The sequence below is a fragment of the Cyprinus carpio genome, chromosome A9 (assembly GCF_018340385.1).
Source record: "Cyprinus carpio isolate SPL01 chromosome A9, ASM1834038v1, whole genome shotgun sequence".
Taxonomy (NCBI): domain Eukaryota; kingdom Metazoa; phylum Chordata; class Actinopteri; order Cypriniformes; family Cyprinidae; genus Cyprinus; species Cyprinus carpio.
In genome coordinates, this window is record NC_056580.1 from 3,888,970 (window position 1) to 3,911,491 (window position 22,522).

The 22,522-nt window shown below is 37.2% G+C and overlaps 1 protein-coding gene across 1 annotated transcript; it reads left to right on the forward strand.

Moving 5' to 3' along the window:
- Window positions 1–4,782: 4,782 nt before the first annotated feature.
- LOC109086204 (macrophage receptor MARCO) lies at window positions 4,783–11,137 on the forward strand. Its single transcript, XM_019100681.2, has 18 exons — window positions 4,783–4,942; window positions 5,276–5,377; window positions 5,961–6,070; window positions 6,164–6,251; window positions 6,923–6,976; window positions 7,584–7,637; window positions 7,845–7,943; window positions 8,037–8,081; window positions 8,217–8,297; window positions 8,693–8,755; window positions 9,263–9,358; window positions 9,444–9,488; window positions 9,575–9,628; window positions 9,723–9,740; window positions 9,863–9,898; window positions 10,256–10,420; window positions 10,528–10,612; window positions 11,131–11,137. Exons 1-18 carry the CDS (start codon window positions 4,825–4,827, stop codon window positions 11,135–11,137), a joined length of 1,320 nt encoding a protein of 439 aa, XP_018956226.2. The 5' UTR covers window positions 4,783–4,824.
- The last annotated feature ends 11,385 nt before the right edge of the window (window positions 11,138–22,522 follow it).

The window sequence follows — 22,522 nt, forward strand, 5'->3', positions numbered from 1 at the left end:
ACACAACAAAATGAAATGTCAAACAAAATAATTTCATATTAATAAACAAGTAAACAATTTAATAATGAAATTAAAAACAAGGTAATTAATATGACAACTAATAATAAAAAAATAATGCAGCGATTTCAGTATTTATAAGGATTAATTTTTAGGTGTCGTCAATACGTCAGTTTTGTATGTTTAAATGCTGAAAATATGTAAGTATTTGTATGTTTAGATGCTGAAAATACATCAGTATTTTACATTTTAGTGCCTGTAAAAAAGTAAGTAAATGTACATTTCATAGAACCACATTTTATGTAAAATGCATAGGAATTATCATGAGATCATGTACAGCACCAACTCTCATAAACAACACCAACTATCATGCTAATGCCCCTTGTGAAAAATATACAGTAGATTTGCAATATGATGTTTCAGATTCAGAATGAAGCCAGATATGTGTTAAAGCCCAGAATTTGTCAATTACTACTAGATTTAAACTAATCCAACACAACTGGGTAATGAGTACTTGTGTCACTCCTGAAAAGTTAAATAAGTTTAACCCATACATCCCAGATATCTATTTTAAATGCCAAAAACAAAAGGGAACATTCTTTAATTGTAATGTGAGGTGATCAAGACATTCTAGCAAAAGGTGACAGCAGCAATTCCAGTGATTTTTGGTGAAATTGGTTAAATTATTTAACCTGTGCTTTTACTCTTCAAAGACAAATGCAATCCTCCATGTACAAATACCTCACAACCCAAAAGTCTTGCTTCTTATCATTTTAGCATTTGGAACTATTTCTAAGTCTCCTCCCCTCTATGTTCCTGTGGAATCTCTCTCTCTCTCCACTCTCTTTCTTCATTATTAATCATAATTGGTGTGCCATTGTGTTTAAGATGATCAGCAGGAGATCTTGACAGAGGACAAGGTCAGAGTGAGAAAGTGAATATCAGCTTAGCAGAATTAAAAACTAGAGACACCAGTCAGCTCTGTGAAAGCACATACATACACATGCAAAGTAATTTGCAGCAGGTTTGTGTAAGAGTGATCAGATTTATCTGAACAGTTTGGTCAACAGGAAGCTGCCAAAATTTTAGAGCAGAAGGAAGTGGACACTATTTGGATACATTCCTTTCTTTATAAATTTTATCTTTTCTTCAGTCCCTCCATAACCATTAAATCACATGCAATAACCATACTAGGAATGAGGGCAAGTCAGAGACAAAGAGTGTGTTGGGAAGCGATGTGTGTGTGTGTGTGTGTGTGTGTGTGTGTGTGTGTGTGTGTGTGTGTGTGTGTGTGTGTGTGTGTGTGTGTGTGTGTGTGTGTGTGTGTGACAGAGTAAGGTGTGTTTTATAGCTTTGATTGAAGTCTGGCTGCTGTCTGGGAGCGACACTACATTTCGCTGCTGTCACAGCCAATAAAACAATGTCACATGCTCTCTTTCGCCACCATAACCACTGGTCTGACACCTGAGCAACTTTATCTGAAGAGACAAAACAAAATGGTTTGCTAGACACGTTGACTCTTCACTTAAAAGGGGAAATCAAAAGGAGACAGAAAAATACTCATTTGCTCATTCTTTTTGCTTTTGATTTTTAGAGTTTCAGCCACACTCTCCCCTGATGTTTGATTTGTTGTCTGGGAAGGAAAAAGGTCATTCTAATTATCCTGCCAAACAGAACTGGATATTAAGCTCTCTCTCTCTCTCTCAAGGCACATTCCAGTTGCCCAATAGTGGCCAGATAAGTGGACTTCACAAGTTGTGCAAACATCTTCAGTGAGATTCCAAATCATTGGCTGCATATATGCTCAATCATAAACAGTATTTATTGATATATGACTTGCACACATTTTTTATTTAGTTAAGTTAATTGAGGTACTAATAAAAGCTAAAACAAAAAAGTAACTTAATAAAAACTATATATAAATACAAACAACAAACCCCCTCCAGACAAAAGAAGAAAAAAACTACATGTGAGATGAGAAACAAAGCACTAGAATTTAAACTGTATTCAAGTTCAATTCAAATACAACCTTAATGCAAGACTTAAATCCTAATATAAGACCTAACATAAAACTTACTGTAACCCTGAAATGTGTCAACAATTGCAGAATCATACTTGTGAATGGTTCACCACTCTGTGCAAAGAAATAGGTTCAGAAAGCAGAAGTACAGATCGGTGGTCCTTGTAGGGGTCATTACTGAAAATAACCCACAGTGTCATTATTCATTCTCACCTCCTGTCCTCAATGAGGAAGAGAAATTCGACTGTTTCACCACCAAGACATACAAGTTACACATCAAACCGAACTTCCTGGATGATTTTGTTATATCAGCAGTGTTTATTTGTGCTCATTAACTTGACTTGTTTTGTCTAAATGTACCATTCACATGGAGGCATGGTTATGCACACCTTGTTTCTCAGGAGACTGTGATGTGGAGGACACTGTTGAAAAGCAGAATGTGTATGTAAACATGATTGAGATTTTAATCTTCTAGGCAATCATTATTTTCTCCAGGTGTGTGTTGTTTATTTACCCAATAAATCCTATGCAAATAATGAACAAATACGCCTGATACTTAGACATAACACCTGCGTAGTTTCTATTTGGTTATTGCATGATCCTTTTTTTTGTGCTTTCTTTAATAAATGTATGTTTACAAAATAGTACATCACACGGCACAAAAATAACACAAGTTTAATAAATGCTGTTACGGAATTCAAATGTCTGGATACCAAATGTTCTACAGAAATTATGCCTACGTGTTACTAAAAATGCAGGTCTGTGCATTTATTTATTTATTTAATTTTACAGTTGTTTATGGCATTTCTAAAATAGCTAATTTGCTCAAGAACTCTAAAACCACAACAAAAAAGTAGATTTCAGCTTTTGTAATAATATACAATTTTATAATGTATAAATATATAATGATTGTATTAAATATAATATATAATTCTTGATGTTTACTGATAAATCCGACATAGAAATCAACACTGACACAGAGGACAAAGATGTTTCACTCTTACACTCTTAAAGAATAAATATTCTAAGGTTCATTTTAGGTTCCACGAAGAGCCTTATGCCTCCATGGAACCATTTGCATTGCACGAAAGCTTCTTTATATTGGAAAATGATTCTTTACATTTGTTAAAATGGTCTTCACACTAAGAAAAAAAAAAGGTTAATGATAGGATTTTTGCAACTCAAATTGGTTCTTCTAATGCATTGCTTTGACAATACCCTTTAGGAATTGCTATTTTTAGTTGGTTAGTCTATCTTTAATGGAGGGAATCAAGTACTCAAATTTCCTGAACATATCAATGAAAAAAAATAAATAAATAAAATAAGGAAATTGTTGTGATAGGTTGACTGAAAATAAATGAAGTCGATAGTTTTAGTACTCACACTGACCAGATGATGCTCCTTTAAAACCTCAACACACAGTGCACAGACACAAACTGCAAATAAAACCTAAACCTATTTATTGTATTTTACAGTAAGTATAAGAGCCTATGTGTGGAGAAGACACAAAGAGTAAGAGACAGAGAGGGTGTTATGTTCACACACACACACTTGTGTCTGATACATACTGACAGGGTCACTCAAGGTCATCAATCACCCTAAAACACATACATCAGCAACTGAGTGGTGTGGTCATCAAACAAACAAATAAACAAAACACTGAGACACACTGAGTACAGTAAACAAGGTCATTCTGTCAGTGCAGGTTAAGTGTGAGCACAGAGGGCTGTTTAGAGCTGATCTGCGGTCAGGGATGGCATTGTGCTTCTGTTTAAAGCTTTCCATCTAAACAGATGGCCTGATCGCCAACCGGTTTACCAAGTTTAAGTAGTGACAGTTTGTCATTTCTTCATGGAAGGGCAAATACACATAGTCAAATGTTAAATGTGCAACCATTTCATGTGTGCACAGACATTTAACTGGCTTTCTTTAATGACCATAGACCATAGACTTCTGTTGTTTCTATATCCAATTATAAGTACTGACTGACCATAGACAAAACTTTCACCACCTACTTTCTCAACTCAACTCAATTTTATTTCTAGAGCACTTTTAAAAACCACAATGGGTACCGAAGTGCTGTACATTAGAGTAACAAAAGTAAACAAATACATACAGCCAAAAATGCAACACAAATTCATACAATTTACAACATAAAAGATTAAAGGGATACTCTATATATTTGTTTTCTTCTCTTACAAAAAGTGTTCCCATCGCTTCATATAACCCAGATTGCACATCTGATGGCAGATGGAAAATTCTGACTACGAGTTTCATACCTTTTATGGACCTTCACAGTGTAATTTACTTGGCAGTCTATGGGACAGTCCCAAGCCTCCCGGTTTTTATCCAAAATATCTTAAATTGTTTTCCGAAGACGAACAGAGCTTTTACGGGTTTGGAATGACATGAGGATAAGTGATTAATGACAAAAGTTTCATTTTGGGGTGGGGTATCCCTTTAAGAAAATGTAATGGAATCAGTACAGGAGTAATATGGTCTCATTCAGTTGAAGAAAGACTGTCACCAGCCAACACTACACATTGGCCAAACAGTTATACAAAGACTCAAGAGAAGATTGCTCCCCAATTAAAATTACCATTGAAAGCAATTTATGTTTACTCCTGCTACTATAGCTCTAACTTCCTTTTTACTTAGGAAACTCATTGGAACAATTTCCTGTAGTCCCTTTTGTCAGATGACTGGCGTTTTGATGAGCCTGCATATTTTGATTCCCCTTTTCTTTGGTTTTGTTTTTTAAACTGTCCCCCTGTTTGTGTATAGGTCAGTGTGTGATAGGGTGACTGATGGAGACAGACGTGGATACAATTGACGGGGAAGCCTATGTATTCAGTCAAGCAAAACCTCTTTATAACAACACCATGAAGCTCCATGAGGCCGACCGCTATGACTTCCAGCACAGTGGTAAGACAAAATAATATTATATAAATTAAAACGTTAAAAAATTTAGTCTAAATACAAGTCCAATATACAAATTATTTAACACAGAATTAATCAAATCTCTGCTTAAAATGACTAAATGAAAAATAATAATAATAATAATAATAAAGTAACTTATTACACAGGGATTTTTCATTCTGATCAGTTTTACATTCCACATTCTGATATTTCCTAATATTGACTGTTATCTGCATATCAGTCTGCTCATCAAAGTAACTTAAACCTTAAACTTTTTTTGTAGTTTAAGTCAGAGTTCTGCACTGCAATATAAGTGTTTGTACTGCATGTGTGTTATAGAGCTAAAAACTAAGAAACCAGCGAAAAAACGTTACTGTATTCCTGTTCTCATTCTGCTTTTCCTGCTGCTGATTGGACTGAATTGTGTGCTGGCCTATAAAGGTGAGATGTACTAGAGATAAAGTCACATTTTAAAAGGTATACATTTCTGTAGAATAAATACAAATTATCAAACCAATTTACATTTATTAAAAATAATAATAATAATAATGCAAACAAACTTTACAAGCAAGTTTTAGATTTTAAATTATAAAAGTATAGTTCCAAGTTTGGAACAACATAAGGATTAGTAAATTATAAGATTTTAATTTTGGGGTGAAATATCCCTTTCCCTGATTCTCTACACCTGTGCTTCCTCTGATAGGACATTTATGAACTTGAGGAAAACTGACTTCATCCATGCACTAAAACAAACAAATCACAAAAACACCAGCTGATTAAAAGACATTAAGCAAACATAATAAATAAAAGCAAATGTAGTGAAGAAAAAAGCTATATATACGATATTTTGTTATATAATACAATTAAATGTATACATTATTAATATGAGCCTATGTATCCATATGTTTTTGTGGCTACTGTACATTAAATTGTATGCCATCATGTAAGCTAACACTTTGTTTCTGGTTGATTTCTGTTGTTCCATGATTAAATCTGCTTTTTGCTTGTGATGACTATTGTATAGTCTTCACTCTGGAGGCTTGGGTTCACACTCACTGTACATCAGCTGATGCCAGAGTGGAGAAACTCAAGTCTGCTGAGGGACTCAAGCTGGGCAGTTCCAAATCCAATGAGGTACATACACACACATACATCCATGACACAAACACATGCACACATATATGCATGTTTTGAGAGAGCTGAAGGTTCTCTGTGTGTGTTAAACAGGAGTGTCTCTCCGATCTGTGTGGGAATGATGGGACTTTAGAGAAATTAAGGACTCAACTAAACCAGCTCAACATTAGTGCAGAGAAAGGTACACACACACACACACACACACACACACACACACACACATGTTGGGTTTCCATGTTTTATGGGGTCATTCCATAGATTTAATGATTTTTATACACATATACAAACTGTATTTTCTGTCCCTTTACCTGAATCCTACCCGTAAACCTGCCCCTCACACAATACTTTCTGCATTTTTACATTTTCAAACAACTTCATTCTGTATAAGTTATAAACTGTTTTCCTTGTGGGGACCAAAAAAATAAAAAATAATAATAATAACAATAATGTCCCCACAAGGTCAAAATTTACTGGCATTACTATCCTTGTCCCAATAACAGGGAATACCAGGTACACACACACACACATCCTAGATATACTGATCAGGTACTGTTTGGAGAATCTGCCATGATTGCAATTCTTAAAGGGGTCATGCAATGCATTTTCAGATCTTTACATCATGTGTCTGGAAGAATGTGTCTAAAATGTCTGTATATAGATCTAAAACTATTATTATAACTTGTTGTTGGGCTGCTGTATTTAACATTTTAAAAATGGCAACATTGAGAATAATTGAGAAATTAGATCCATTTTGTTTAAAGGGGTCATTTCATGACCCCTTTAAAACATTTACTCGGGAGTCACCATAGGTATGTCTCACAGAATCACTATTTTGTTGTTTATATTGTATAGCTGTGGTTTGCCTTCCTGGTCCATCTGGTCCACCTGGCAGACCTGGATTGCAAGGTAACTACTTCCATGCTTTGAAAATATTGTAAGTCAGCCACCCCCAACCTCTCTCTCTCTGGCTCTCATTTAACGATAGTAACATTAGAAGAATGCTATATTTATATTATAACTAATAACTGTGATATTCATGATGTTTTTGTCCAATACTTGTCTGCATGAGGTCTCCAGGTAATGGCACCAATCATACTCACACCATGGCAAACTAATGCCAACATGTCTTTAGAGGGCAGAGGAGGGAGGTTTATCTGCACAACTCTTCGCTGTCCACCATTACAATAATAATTGTGGTTTGCACTACTTTATTGATTCCAATGGGAAAGCAAACGTCTGTGAGGAATCCCAAATTACTAAGATCCTGTCCCCAGTTTAAAGGGGTGAAAACAGCAAGAGCAGGAGCAACAGAGCTCAGTGAGAGAATAGAGTCAATCACTTTCCCCATTCCTTCTCAATCTATGGGTTTTCAGCTCTCCCTGCTGGTCAAAACAGACATAAACACTGAACTAAATATGTAATTTGACCTTTGGTGTCTTAGATCATTTATCCCAACAGATGTGTGTGAATATTTTGATGTCAGTATTTATACTCCAGTTGTGTTCTGTATCAGGTCCTGCTGGAATACCAGGTATACTGGGACAGAAAGGAGACACTGGCTCACCAGGTTAGTGTATTTTTTTATATATCTCTATGAATTCGAATGGGTGTAGTATTGTGCTCTGTGATAAATTTCCATCAGTTTTAATGTGCTGTATTGGCTTGGCAAATAATTATAAGTGCTAGAAATGCTAAAGCATACACTGATTTGTTGCATGCAAGGAAAATAGTGCAAAAAAACATTAACTGAAAATATGAAATTTCTCTCTTTTAGGTCAGGTAGGTGAGCCTGGAGCTCCAGGTGAAAAGGGACAGAAAGGAGACCAAGGTGTTGCAGGGGAAAGGGGCCCGGCTGGCATGACGGGTCCACCTGGTAATCGCCTTCTCAAATTTCACACAACTCCCACACCAATAGGAACAGTTTAATAGATCCATATCTCTCTATGACTGTTACTTCTGTCTCCAGGTATTCCGGGCTTGAAGGGGGATACAGGAGCGAGAGGAATAACAGGTGCTTGTTTGTGATGATCAAAGGCCACCAGAATAATTCATACCGAAATAAAACAGAAAATATGTGTTGTGGAAATGCCTTGTTTTACTATTGCTTAAATGAAAACCTGTTTGGTATTATCTCTGTGCACATAAGGTTTACCTGGGACTGATGGTTTTCGAGGTGCAGATGGACATACTGGTCTCACAGGACCACCAGGGCCCAATGGACCACCAGGTATTTTCAAAAGATAAATCTAAATGATTCAATAGCTTGTCTAGAGGAGTGAGTGGTTGCAAGGTTAATTATTGGCCCATGTCAGGAGAACCAACTCAAATGTTTATGACATTCTAATAACAAGACCTTATTTTTTGTGTGCGTCTTATTGTCCACCAGGAAAACTGTATGTTTAATCCACACCTCTCCTCAAGAAGCCTCAGTATTTTGGTTGCCTTAATCTTTTTAGCCTGAACAAAACTAATAGTGATGCTTGCCTTAATATATACCACTAATAATAAACTTATGTCAATGCAACACTTGTGTTCTAAGTTTGACACTGGTTGACACCTTGTAGTTGAATATTTTCATTCATAATCTTCATGATGTATACACTCAAAATCTCTCTTCCCCAGGACCTAAAGGAGACCCAGGTGACAGTGGTGAGCGAGGAGAGCAGGGACCTTCAGGTCCTCGTGGTAAGAAAGCCCAGCTCATTGCCCAGTTTGTCCTCATTTGCCATGTCCTTTCTCTGCTTAGGTTATTAATATAGCCAGTCTTATGACTATTAGCATAAAATATGGTATACTTCTGTTTATCTGAAATAGCTGACACCACAATATTGGATAAAGCTCATTCATATAACTGCATAGCAGTTTCACTCCGGAATCCATTATACAGTAAACACAAAAGTAATCTGCAGAACATGTAGACATTGTAATCAGATTTTCAAGTATAATTAGTATTCCAAATGATAATAAATACAAATTTCCAAGTGTCTGCAAAACTCTTATTTAAAAGAGATTTGATGCCACTAACCTGGCAAGTTTCAGCAAATACAGAGATTAGTTCTTCTTCAAGAGTGTTCATTATAGCATCCTGGTACCTTTGTTTTGTGGTGGTGTACAATGGGGTACCCTGACTCCATACAGTTTGAGAATTCCTGATTCATTCATATCCTAACCTGTAGTTGGTTGATCTTTTAGGGCCTCCTGGCCCGGTGGGACCTCTTGGTCTGCAAGGACCACCTGGAGAAAAAGGTTCACCTGGACCAAAGGGAGACACTGGGGTTGGCCTTCCAGGTACTGTAGAAGTGCTAAGGTCACATGCACATAAGAGTGATATATGGCATTATTCCAATTATTTATGGGCAAATATTGTTTTCAGGGTACCCAGGACAACAGGGACTAAATGGAAGTCAAGGATTGCCAGGTAAATTTAAAAACAAACACATAAACAGATCATAAACATTGAGTTTATATCATATAGCTGTCATCTGAGTATGATGTGGTATGTAGGTCTCCCTGGACCTCAAGGTCTAAATGGAGAAAAGGGCAGTAAAGGTGATCAAGGTGAGTTTGTTAAAAAAATACTGGTAAGAAATCAACATCTAGCTCTGTATATTTCTTGAATTTCTTTCATCTTATCCTTTTGTCTGTCTTCTAGGCCTTATGGGAGCTCAAGGTATGTTTTGGCACATTTTGGGCATATATCTATAATTTCACTGGATGCACAGCATCTGTGTGATTATTAACCTGTTTTGTGAGTAAATTGATTGTATCTAAATGTATGATGGTCTTAAACAGGTCTCAAGGGACAGAAGGGTGATGTAGGACTCCCAGGTGCGAGGGGTAGCGCCCCTGGTAATTTTCGTAAATACTTATGCATCTCTTTGCACTACTGTGTGTCACTGTTAATGTCTATTCAATCAAGTTATTCCAAATCAAAGATTCTTGTTTTGTTTTTGGAGATTCTACTTAAAAAAACAACAAAATAGCAGCCACTTCAGCATGACATGTCAATGCCTAAACATGTAGCTAACAAAACAGGTATTGTATATTGGCTTGTACTACAGCCAACCAGTTCTTGCTTTTTATGACTTGCAGCTAAGCACAATGACATATACTACTGCAGCATTTCAACATGTGGATTAATGGAGGCAGTCCAAAGGTGTCTCATATATGTGCATTTGTCATTAGCTGTAGTTCGTTTAGTGGGAACTTCCAGCCGAGGAAGAGTCGAGGTGTTTCATGATAATGTCTGGGGAACGGTGTGCGATGACAGCTTTGACTCCGTGGATGCTTTGGTGGTGTGCAAGATGTTGGGTTTCCAGAGGGCCACTAACGTATTCACGGATGGTGCAGGTGATGTATCCATCTATGTTTCAGAATTTTTGGTTAATGGTTCAGGGGTATACAGGCTATGGTTCCCAAAAATCCTCTCACAGTGGTCTTCTGTGTATCTGCTGCAGGAACTGGACGCATTTGGCTGGACGAGTTGAGATGTACTGGAAATGAGAAGAGCATTTTTGACTGTCCACATGCAGGAATAAAAATAAAAAAACTTATCAAAAAAAAAAATGCATTCATCACCCTTTCTTAAATAAAAAGAAGAAAACTTATCAAACCAAGAACTAACTTTTGCTCCTTGACTTTAAATAAACTAGTGTCATTTGTAATTTTCAGTGGATGTATAAAGTCACTCTTCACACATATGCATTTCATCAAATTATCCATATTCCACTAATGTTTGAAAGAGTTTTATGAGTTAAGAGTTTATGTGAAACCAAACTTCTTTTTGTCAAATGTTATGCTTGGAAAGTTCACATGGTGTCACTGAGGCAGCAACATTCATGCATTTCTGAGTGGGACATTTGTGTGCAAGTATTTTTGGTCTAACATGAATGTATAAACACCACAACAAACTCATCCATGTACACTATCCTAAAACTTTCCTAACCCTTAACACTTATACACACAACAAAATAAAGAGCTTTAGATGAGTGTCTTGTTTTGGTTTCTGTACACTCAACACTCTATGGCTGTCTCACAATCCTTCTTTATCTTGCATTTAGGATCTAAGAGACACTAATCAACAATTATCATTCAGAGAGTATCTCTGTTCCTGTTCTCCTCTCCGGGGACCTCCTCTCTCCAGTCCTTCCTTTCTCTCTCTGGTCTGTCTAGCCCCTCATTAACAGTGGGACCCTGTGTAATAGAAGGGTGGGCTTGGGAGTGAGGTCTTCTGAAGGGGTAAGAGGCCACACTAATAAATAAATGATGCAGTCAGTGATGGAAATAATAATGAGAGAGGAACAGATATGTTAGCATTTCTAAAGAGCTCCGGTCCACTGGGAGCAAGATACTTATTAATTTAACTGGGAGTCTTTTACACAAGGCTCTTTAAAACTGAACCCGAATCTGAGAACTGATTAACACTAGAGTGTATTATACTTATAGACAATAATTCCAAGTCCAGCCATTTGCAAAAACAAATGTTGGCAGTTATGCACCAACAAAGGGAGCCTTTGGGGCAACACTATAGACTTCATTATATGGATTTCTCAAATTTCATTTATGTTTGTTTTTACAAATGGTGATGTGACTTACAGTAGCGGTTTTAGGCACGGGCGAACCGGGCAGCCGCCCGGGGCGTCATTTTTTCGTGACACATTGGGGGCGGCAGCACGAGCAGATTAAAAAAAATAAATAAATAAATAAAAATAATCATCTGCGTCGCCAAGCGGTTTTTCATCATTTATATAATTTCACTGTGTGTGGAATTGGCAAATTGGCGCTCCCTGCAGCTGCCGGCGCCCCTGCTTGCTGAAAATGTACCATTCTTCCAAATAACGCACATTTCATTCATAATGTTATAATACAGGCCTATAGTTCCTGCAAATGAAACTAGGTAATACAAAACGATTATGCGGTCATCAAGGTGAATTGGTTAAGTCTTGACTTCTGGTCGTGAGTGACAGTTGGGGGGATGGGAAATATGTTGATTGTCGAGTGCCAAATAAACAGAGATGGAGAAGAAAAGGTCAAAGCCATCAGGTGCCCAATTTCGAAAAAAAAGAAAAGAAGAAGAGGAGAAACGAGCAAAAGATAAAGGTATGCAACTATGTTCTCTCTCTCTGTATGATTACAGTATCCATTTCATGAATGAAGGGCTAATGTTAATTGGTAGCGGGTATAACTCTTTGTTAGCCTTTTTGCTATGATGCTTGCTATGCTTATACAACAATAATTTGGTTTCAACTCAATCACGAGATCTAATTTATAATATTGTGCTTTGCAATAAAACTGTTACAAGTTCAGTTATCATTTCCATTAGTTGGTTTAACGTTAGGCCCTGTAAATAACCAACGGCATTTTCAAATCTGTAGGTTAAAGACAAACATTTGCTATTTATTTGCTACACAGTATGCTAAGTATAGTTTCTAAGTATAGTTTTACAAGTCATAACTAAAAGTGTGTCATGCATAGAATTTGAGGCAGTAACCAAAGAGCTAATGGTTCCTCCATGAAAGTTAGATTAATATACAAATTTTGGTTGAAAAATATCCTGAAACCCAAAAAGGTTTTGGTGATTAAAAAATAAAATCCCATTGTTTTTGCCTATACATATAATTTAAAGTCATTTTATTTTTAAAACAACTGAGTCCCAGTGACCATAGCATAACATGAATAAAATATAATTTTTCAATATTTTTTTTGTTTTTACCATTTGTTTCTATGCTCTAAACAATGTGATGACATGGGGGGGAAAAAATAAAATAAATAAATGTTTTTTTCCGGGTCTAGGAGGATATAGCATAATGACAGACATTTAGAAAAGGGTCTCGCCCAGGGTGTATTTCAATGTAGAACCACCACTGGTGACTTAGGAGTAAAAATTGTTTTCTGTGCAACAGGTAGGGTCAATTAGCACAAGCATTTATGAAAAACTTTACAATCCTGAAGATGTTCATTGAAGCTAAGACTTGTGCAACATAAGAAAACATTTATTTTGGAAAAATGTTTTTCTTAAGAGTGAATGAGGAAGTATAACTGCTGAGGTTTCTGTAAAAGTTGCAGATGCGTGTTTATATGTGGGTTTGTGTAACCATGTGTTGTAAACAGAGTGACAGTGCAGAGGCAGTGCTTGATGAAAATGTGCTGACCAGTATGTTCAGAATTTCCCAATCCACCAAAAAAGAGCATTTATGCCCTGTGTCCTAGAAGTCAGCTATTCTGATTATTTTTCTTTTGAGAATACATTTTTTCCCCATCAAATTTACCTTAGAGCTTTCAGGATTCGGCAACCAAACTTGGTACAGACTATGTCTCTTTTGACTTCAGATTGTTATGACTTTTCTAACTTATCTGAAATACAGTATCTATTTACCTGAACATAGCTATGCCTAGTATCTAGCCACACTCTCTAGTACACTAGTACAGTGCTTCCCAACCACATCCTTTGTCTGACACACGCATTTCAGGTCTTGGAGTCTCTAAAGGCTTCAAGAATGTAGTTGGAAAACACTGCGTTTGTACACTCTATCAACAAACTAGAAAAGTGCCTCTCAAACCTGTCCTGGGGACATTTTGCACGTCTCCCTCATCTAAGGTTTTGTTCAGGCCGCAGACAATCAGATTTTTTTCTCAAATCAGATCTTTTCAGGAAGACTGTCTGCAATATTAATTGCAAATAATCAAATCAGATTTGTGCATCCAGACATAACTAATGTATCTGCATGGGTTGCTTTTGTCAGAGAAGACTGTTATGTATTTCGATGTTCTGTGTTAGACATTAATTGTAATTGATTTTGTTGTCGGCTGATAGTAATCTTCTTTTTCATGAAGCTGGTGTTTGTTCGAGTGTTTGTTGCATCTGTAACTGGTGGATTGTCTTTTTGCTGCTTTGCGTTGCCCTGAACCAAAAAATTATGGGCATTATAGCGGGTTGAGCGACTTTTGACCAACTGCTGTCCATATCGTAGGTGTATTTTCTATTCATACGCATTTTTAGTGCATTTGAGGGGGTTAATTATTCGTATGATAGTAGCTCTCTTTTCAATAAGGTTGTGTGGATTTGCAGTGAAATTCTCTGGAGGGTGAGTGTGATTTGGTGCACGTGTGGGTATTGATTCTACAGGCATTATTGGAGCCCGGAGTCTAGCCTGCCTCTCTATTGGAATGCCCCAGTTCTGCTTTGTTTGTTTGTTTTCCTTGGATACATTTGTGTTTTACAGAAGAATTATTTGATTCTTTTGTGATTGCTATCTCAATTGAGAAATTTTAACTAATGTTTCAATAAAGATTTATATTTTTTTAAACTGAAGTATCCACGTCTCTTGGTCATTGTGGGAGTAACTGAACCTGTGTGTGTCCTCTAGTTTTTCCCAGGTAGTAAATCCCGTGTGGTGTATTCGTTGGTTTTGGAGTTAGTAGAACAATCTTAAGGCTTTCTTCTCTAGGAGGCAGTAGGAGGGCGAAACCTTGTTGGAGTTTTACCACACTCCCATGAGCCTCTTGGAAAAGGCTAAGCAGTGTTAGCTGAATGCAATACCAAATGCTGTGGTATTGTTGCACAATCAATTTGTTGAATATGTTTTTGATAGTACCCTTCGTCGTGAGTTGAAGCAGCTGGTCCATCGCTAACCCACTGCTACACTGCTAGATGTCCACGGTGAAGCTATTAGGCAGGAACGTGGGGGCATACCCGGAGGAGCAAGAGGCCGCAGTCACTCTGTCCCATTGGCCCATGGGTTTCAATATGGTTTACAAGGTGCTGTGTGTTCTGGAGTAGATCGTTCTTCTCTTTGTTCTGAAATGTGGTGTTCTAGTGGTACGCAATCCTCCTGGTGGCATCTGTGCTCAAGCCCCTGGTTTTTTGGGAATGAATGTATTGAGCCGATGTTACCAGGAGCTCTTTGGACAACACGGGCCCTCCTGGTTTAAATCCCTGGCAGTGCCATGTGCTCATAAGTCAGTTTTTCAGGCTTTGCAACATTGCCATCAGGCAAGAAATTCATCTGCCTCCTAAGGGAATAGGTAAGGTTAAGGTGTGTGGTCCCCGAGCAGCCCACATTCCTGGTGGTGCCAGGAAATTGGTAGAAGCCACCTGTTCTGGCTATTTTTCTAGTGGTGTTGCACTTCTTGAGCCTCCAGAGTTTGGACTCCCTGTGGGATTGCTGATTTCTCCAGCTCTTGTCAGAGTGAGTAGGTTTGTGGTTTATGTGCCAGTTGTCAGTGTAGGAACTACTGATGCTCTCCTGTTTCCTCATCGAGTTATTGGTACGTTGTCAAGTGTCCATGTTGTTAGTTTGCCTCCAGGCATTACTGGCTAGGGACTGTTCATTCCATCCATTCCCAAGTGGGTTGTTTGACTGTGCAAGAGTAGCTGGATGCTTTGGACTTGTTCCAGCTGTCCATGGATGAGCAGCCATACTGTCTTTTACATTTTTGAGGGGGATTTGGGGTGTACAGATCTCCTGTGCCATGATATCCCTCTCCTTGATGACACTCCTGTTCGACAGCGTTACTGGCACATACCTCCATCCGAATATGAAGTGGTTAGGGCACATACCAATCAGCTATTGGAGACACAAGTAATTCAAGAAAGTTGTAGTCCATATGCCTCTCCAATCGTGCTTGGAAAGAAGAAAGGCTGTAGTCTGCGCATGTGCATGGACTACCGTCAGTTGAATTCCAAAACTTTAAAGGATGTGTTTCCTTTGCCACGCATTGAGGAGGTGCTGGATATGTTGACTGGAGCCCGCTGGTCACAGAGGGGGATAAGCATAAGACTCGGTCTTTTCGAGTGTAACCGGATGCTGTTTGGGCTCTGCAATGCCCGGTATGTTCCAGTGACTGACTTTATTTGGATGATATTATTGTGTTTTCTTGTGGGAGCTGCTGGGTGAATTAGTTCCTGGAACAGCAGTGCCTGCATCATTGCAGCAGGTTGTGGAGGCAAGGCCAGTTGTGAAAGTGCAACAGTCAATGACAGCTACCTTGCCGAGTCATACATTGACTGAAATTCCAGCATTGCAGTTGGCAAATACCATTATTTCTGAGATACTACCTTTTTGGAGGCAGAAGGCTCATGCTGGGTTGGAAGAATGACAGCAGATGTCTGCTTTGGCCTTGACATTGCTTCAGCAATGGGATTGGCTTGTGGACAAAAATTGTTTACTTTATCGTATGGTCTATTCCCCCAATGGAGGAGAGGAAGTCCTACAGTTGATGTTCTTACCCAGTTGCATCAACAACATGGGCATCAAGGTATAGAGCGTACTGCATAACTAGTCCAGCAGTGGTGCTACTGGCCAGGTATGTCGTCAGATATTGCTTCTTGGTGTCAGGAATGTGAGAGATGCCAGTCTAGTAAAGATACACAGCCACCAGCTCAAAGTTTCATGGGTCATCTTTTGGAGACCAAATAAATTTTTGGCCGTCGACTTTACTGTGTTGGAGCCATCCAGCTCAGGAGTCGAGAATGTGCTGGTGATTTCAAATGTTTTTAGCAAATATACCGTTCTCAGGGAGTGATTCATTCAGTCGCACATGCGCAACATCCTATGGGTTCTGTACTGAAATGAGTTCACCTGTTTTGAGTCTTCGGGTTATTCGAGTTGTTCGTTCATCATGTGACAGCCCCATAAGCTTAACCAATGCAGCCTGAGCTGGAAAGAGAATTGATTAGTTCATCTCTGGAGTCTTAAAAATAATAACAAACACTCAATTATCACGTGACAACCCCATAAGCTAAAACTATGCAGTCTGAGCTGGAAAAAGTCTTAATAATAATAACCAACTCTTTATTACCTTTGTTACCACATTCAGTGTTATAGAAAAGAACCATCATGACAGAAATTCACACATTTATAAACTGTTAGAAATAAAATGGTACAATTTGAGAACAGAAACGCATCACATAACTGTAAGAGTATATAATAATTATAATAAAAATAATAACTATGCACCCATTTGTAAGGAAATTCATTTCTCTATCCAATGCTGTCACTTCACATGACAAAAGAATGAACAATTCGAAAGGTGATCTAATCAATTTTCTTTCCGGCTCAGACAGCATATAGGTTTAGCTTATGGGGCTGTCACGTGATGAACGAATGACTCAAACCCAAAGACTTAATAGGTGAGGTGAGCTAATCACAGGCTAAAGACCCAGTTAAATAATGAATTAGTTGTTTCAGTTTCTTATAGCATTATAGTTTTGTACTGTTTGTAGTGCGATCAACGTTTGCATAAGTAGTAGATGTGTTAGGGAAGTAACATGTAACATTTTAATTACATTTTGCTGAAATGAATGAAATGAACAAAATGACTCGAAAAAAAGATTAGTTCAATTTTGCTGAATGTGACTCAAAGGACCAAGTCTGTAAAATGTTCCAAACTTCCCATCACCACTTGGACCAGTGGGCAGAGACTGTGGCTCAGGCTTTGGTAACTGAGTGGTTTGGCGTGCCAGGTCACCTTCAATCTGAACAGGGGCATAATATAGAAACCCTTTTGATCCATCAACTTTGTTTCCTGTATGATTTACAGATGTCTCGCACAAAACCATACCATTCATGAGGAAATGGTCAGTGCGAGCGCTTCAACTGGACCCTGCACAATCTAGTGCGTGCACTGCCAGACTCTAAAAAGAGGGATTGGGTAGCATGTTTGCCTCCGGTCCTCTTTTGTTATAACACCACTCATAGGGGTGCCACTGTGAGTCACCACATTTTAAATGTTTGGACGGTAACCACGGTTGCCAGTGGATTTTCTGTTGGGTAGGGTCCTGGAGCCAGTTTCTGGCAGTGTGCATAAATGTGTCCAGGAACATCAGACCAGGCTGAAAGTGGCATATGAAGGCGCACAAGGATGGTTAAAGATCGTGGCAGAAAGGCGAAAGGCAAACATGATCAGTATGTCCGTGGTAGCCCTCTAGCAGAAGGCCAGTTGGTGTACCTTCAAGACAATGGTAACAGGGGTCACCATAAGATTCAGGATCTTTGTCCCAAGTCCCAGAGGCATCCTTGCAGGATGAGGAAGAGGAAGTAGACTTGGTTAGTGTGGTGCTTGCAGGAGGTCCAGTTGTGACAGGGGTGGCATCTGAGGCCATAGTTGTGCCTCCGTAAACTAGTCCTCCGTTACCTGGCATCCCTCTTGCATCCATCCTGTTAGGGCACCAGTAAATTCTTTTGAGTCTGGGGTAGACAGGCATCCCTTGCCGGTATTGGTTCCTGTGTCAGTGGAGGAGCTTCAAAGAGGTGACACCTCGCTGTGGCGAAACTAACCACATAGAGAGGTCATTTACGCAATTCGGAAAAAGAGTCGGCTTTTCTGCTTTTCTGGTATGTTTTTCTGCTTTTTTTTTAATGTATTTTTAATGTTGAATATATGTTATATAAATATATGAAATGTAGAACATATAAGAAAAAGTGTTTGAGGCTCATCTGCCAGTGGGTGCCCCCCAGGCATTAAAAGTGAAACTCCTCCTATTCTCAGAATCTGTTTTTCTTATGAAACTATATATATTTAAATGTGCAAGTAATCATTTTCGTCATAAAGAGTCCCATGACTCTTTGTTGTAATTTTGTTAATGGGTTTCTTTTTTTTTTTTTTTTTTTTAAAGATAAAAACCTGGTAGCTGTTTGTCTCTGTTCTGCACTATGAGTATGCAGCATAACTAATAAAAATCTCAAAAAGCAGTTAACTTTCACTCATTTAATTTCATCTCCCTTATTGCTTCTTGAACCCTGAAATATACTGATTTATTTCAGCTGACTACCTTTCTATTTCATAATATTTAATATTTATTTCAAATAAACTATCCTTTTTTTAAGTCTCAATTTGTAAATGAAACAGTGAAATGTTTAACCACAAAATGCATTCACATAGCAGTATGCATTATTCAATAATAACTTTTTAAATTATTAACCCAAGGGCGAAAACAATGCATACATACAGCCATACAAAATTACAACTGAGTACTAGAATAGCTTGTGCAAAAGTACAAATGTAAAACAGTTTAAGTGCTTGAAAATTAGAATGAAATTAGTTGTTCAACTTCACATGTCAAAATGTGATGTCAAATCATCCCAGAGAGATTGGAAGCTATCACCATAAAGTCAGTATGCACTATAAAGAATTAAATTAATCTTAGTCTGCTTCATGTGCTTCATAACCATATAACCATATCCGATTTTTTTGTCTCACCTGTTTACATTTTTTATTATAAAATATTACTTGTTCATAATCATAATAAAATGAAAAATTTATTTCAGACATATTATATTCACGTGGAATCTAGTGAATAGTCATTTCTCATTTAAGCCCACCGGCAACTATAGTTGCCGTAGTTTATAGTTGTCATTTTCCTTTTGTAAATATTTTTCTAGATGTTATTCATGTTTTATTTCTCAATGACATGCAAGCAAACAACCAAATAAAGGATATCAAGAAAAAAATAAGGTATTCACTTCCTTCCTGTTACACGAGGCTGTTACTTTCCTACTCCTACTTCCAGGAAGCATGGCGAAGGCAAACCCTCCCAAAGAAATGTAAATTTCATATTACTAATAAATATTTTTTGTTGACATATATATATATATCTACATAATCATGAAGGTCTCTAGAACCATCCAAACAAAACAAATCTTCCAGGAGGTCTATAGTTTTTTGAATACTTAGTCAAATGTCCAAGCGGTTGCCGGTGGGCAAATAACTTGTAAGTACATATCATTGGGAAATGGTGTATACCGTGTTAAAAGGTTAATAAATCAAGGTTATTGGTCTTGTTTTCTGCCTTTTGCTTTCATAATATCCCACCTAAAACATAACTTAACCCTTTAACTGACATATGTACTGTACAGTACACCTTAATTTGATAGGGAATAAATCTGTCAAAAGGAGGAGATGAGAGCGCAATCTTTCCATGGCTCTACTTGCCCCTCTTCTGTGTCTGCTTTTGCCATGGTGGGGTGGGGGGGCGTGGAGATTTCCAGTTTTCAAGTGACAGCAGCAGTTTACAAACTTCAGGCAGTCACACAAAAGGAAGAATGGAAAGATAAAAACTAATACATGGGATTAATTGATGTAGATTATATTGTCCTCCCTTTTATGACATTATGTCTCGTAAGGGGCAAAATACTGAGGTCCCTTTATCCAGTCATTCTAATTGGTCAAGGACCCTAATTCTTTTTATGACTAGTAGCTTATGATTCCATTATAATGTTGAAATTCAGACAAGTAATAAGTTTACATTTACATTTAATACATTATTTATTATATGAAATCATCTACTACAATCAGCCATTGAATACTATGGGCCTAAAAAAATGTAATTTTCTTTCAGGTATACCTTTTTTATTACATAGATGTAATATTTTCTTCATTCTATTTATTTTTATTTATTTTCCTTTAACACACTTCTAAGAATGAAAATACCTGCATGTTCAAAAAAAGTAAATAAATAAACAAACAATCATGGGTGTAGCCTACACATGATAATTATTTAAATAATCATAGGCTATATTTTAAAAAGAATATCATTAATTTCATGAATATCAAAGACTTTTGTCAGGGTAAATCCATTTGACCTAATCAATATGTGCCTATTCATAAAATATGCGCTATTTTACATATTTGCATCACAAAGTATAGTATAGTATTTTATGTGAATTTATAAAACTACGTGTACCTTCAATGCAGTACTGCTTGGAGGCTACTTATACAAAAACTGCTTACATATGGGAAAGTTCACCCAAAAATGGAAATTGTGTCATCTTTGTGTCATCTTCAAGTTGCAAACTTATAAGTTTCTTTCTTCTGTTGAGCACAAAAGAAGATATTTTGCAGAATGTTGGTAACCAAACAGTTACATGCGTAATTTTCTTTCAGGTATACCCTTTTTATTATATAGATGTAATATTTTCTTAATTCTATTTATTTTTATTCATTTATTTTTATTTAACTTATTGATACACAATACCCTGTTGGGTCAACTTAATGGCTGCTCTTTGTTCTGCATTATGTTCCACCATTTTAAGACAAACGGATATATTGTGTTTTCATATTCAATAGATTATAAGCTAGATTCAACTTTTTGGGGGGTTTGCATCGAATGTTCTTTGACTTTTATGTGTAATTAATGTTTTTATGAATAAAGATTGATCTGTTGAAAACATTATTTTGAGTTAGATGCCAAATGCTCTCCTCCTATTCAAATTTTACAGTGAAGGGGTGAATACAACATATCTGCCCACCGGCAACTATAGTTGCCACACATTCTAATACGATTTTCAAGAAATAAACTAAAAGGGAAGTTCTTGCTATGTTAACGCTATTGTCTTGTTGAACTGGACGAAACCTTTATATGGACGTCTACAGATGAATACAGTCAGGTCTGTCACTGCCCCCTTTTGGTGAAGAGACGTATGACGAACAGCGTAGTAAAGCTTTAGTCAGTGATGAACCAAGTTACAGGTTTTCACATTTGCTAAGACACTAGCAGGCTGAAGGAAATGTAAATTCACACCTGTACAGTAAAATTCAGAAGAAGAAAGCTCAACACTCTTCAGCAATAAAATAAAGAACAAATGTTATTTTATCTTGAGTAATTTTTGCCTGATTGAATTGGATCATCGAAGCTCAGAAGCAAAGACACCAGTTAATACAGTTTTTCTTGATTGCTAACACACTATAACTCATTCGTTTGGCACAATTTTCTAAACCATTCATACAGTTCACAAAACAAAGACACGTTTCTCAAAACCTTTAACACATTTCACCTGTTTGCACACACATTCCAATTTGCTCAGTGTTTTCTGCAAAACTCTACACAAAAAGGCCATCATTTGCAGAGGTTTAACCATGTTCTCATTCAGAAAAACACAAACACACAATATAATTACAGTTTTTTTCAACTGCTTACACACATTTTCCAAAGGTTTCCTCTTTTTTTCAAAACTTAACACACAAATTCAAGAATTGCACACACAAGATGCAAAATGCCTCACATCTCTTTCAAAATGAAACACCACAGTCAAAATATCACAAACATATTTCAAAAGCAAACATTTGTCACATTGTAAACACCTTTACCATAATGTTATATTTTTGATTATGTCATATACATACTGTTATTCAAAACCTAAAGCTCTTCTTTTAAAAGCTCACATGTACATGATTGAATGTAATTTGGAGAGAGCTGTTGAATATATAAAGTAAAAACAAAAGCAAAATTGAAACCAAACTTTTTATTTATGTTTTTATTTTTTTGCTCTTTGTGGTTGTAAATGTAGTATTAGTGTACACAGTTTGAAAATAAAAAAAATACATAAAAAATATGTAGTGTTGTAGCATGTAGTGTAAAACCAAACATAATGTGTGTGCTTGCATGTGGAGATGGTTGGGTGTATCTAGGCTCCATCTCTCCTCCGGGCTGGGTCCGGCCACAATACTTCATCC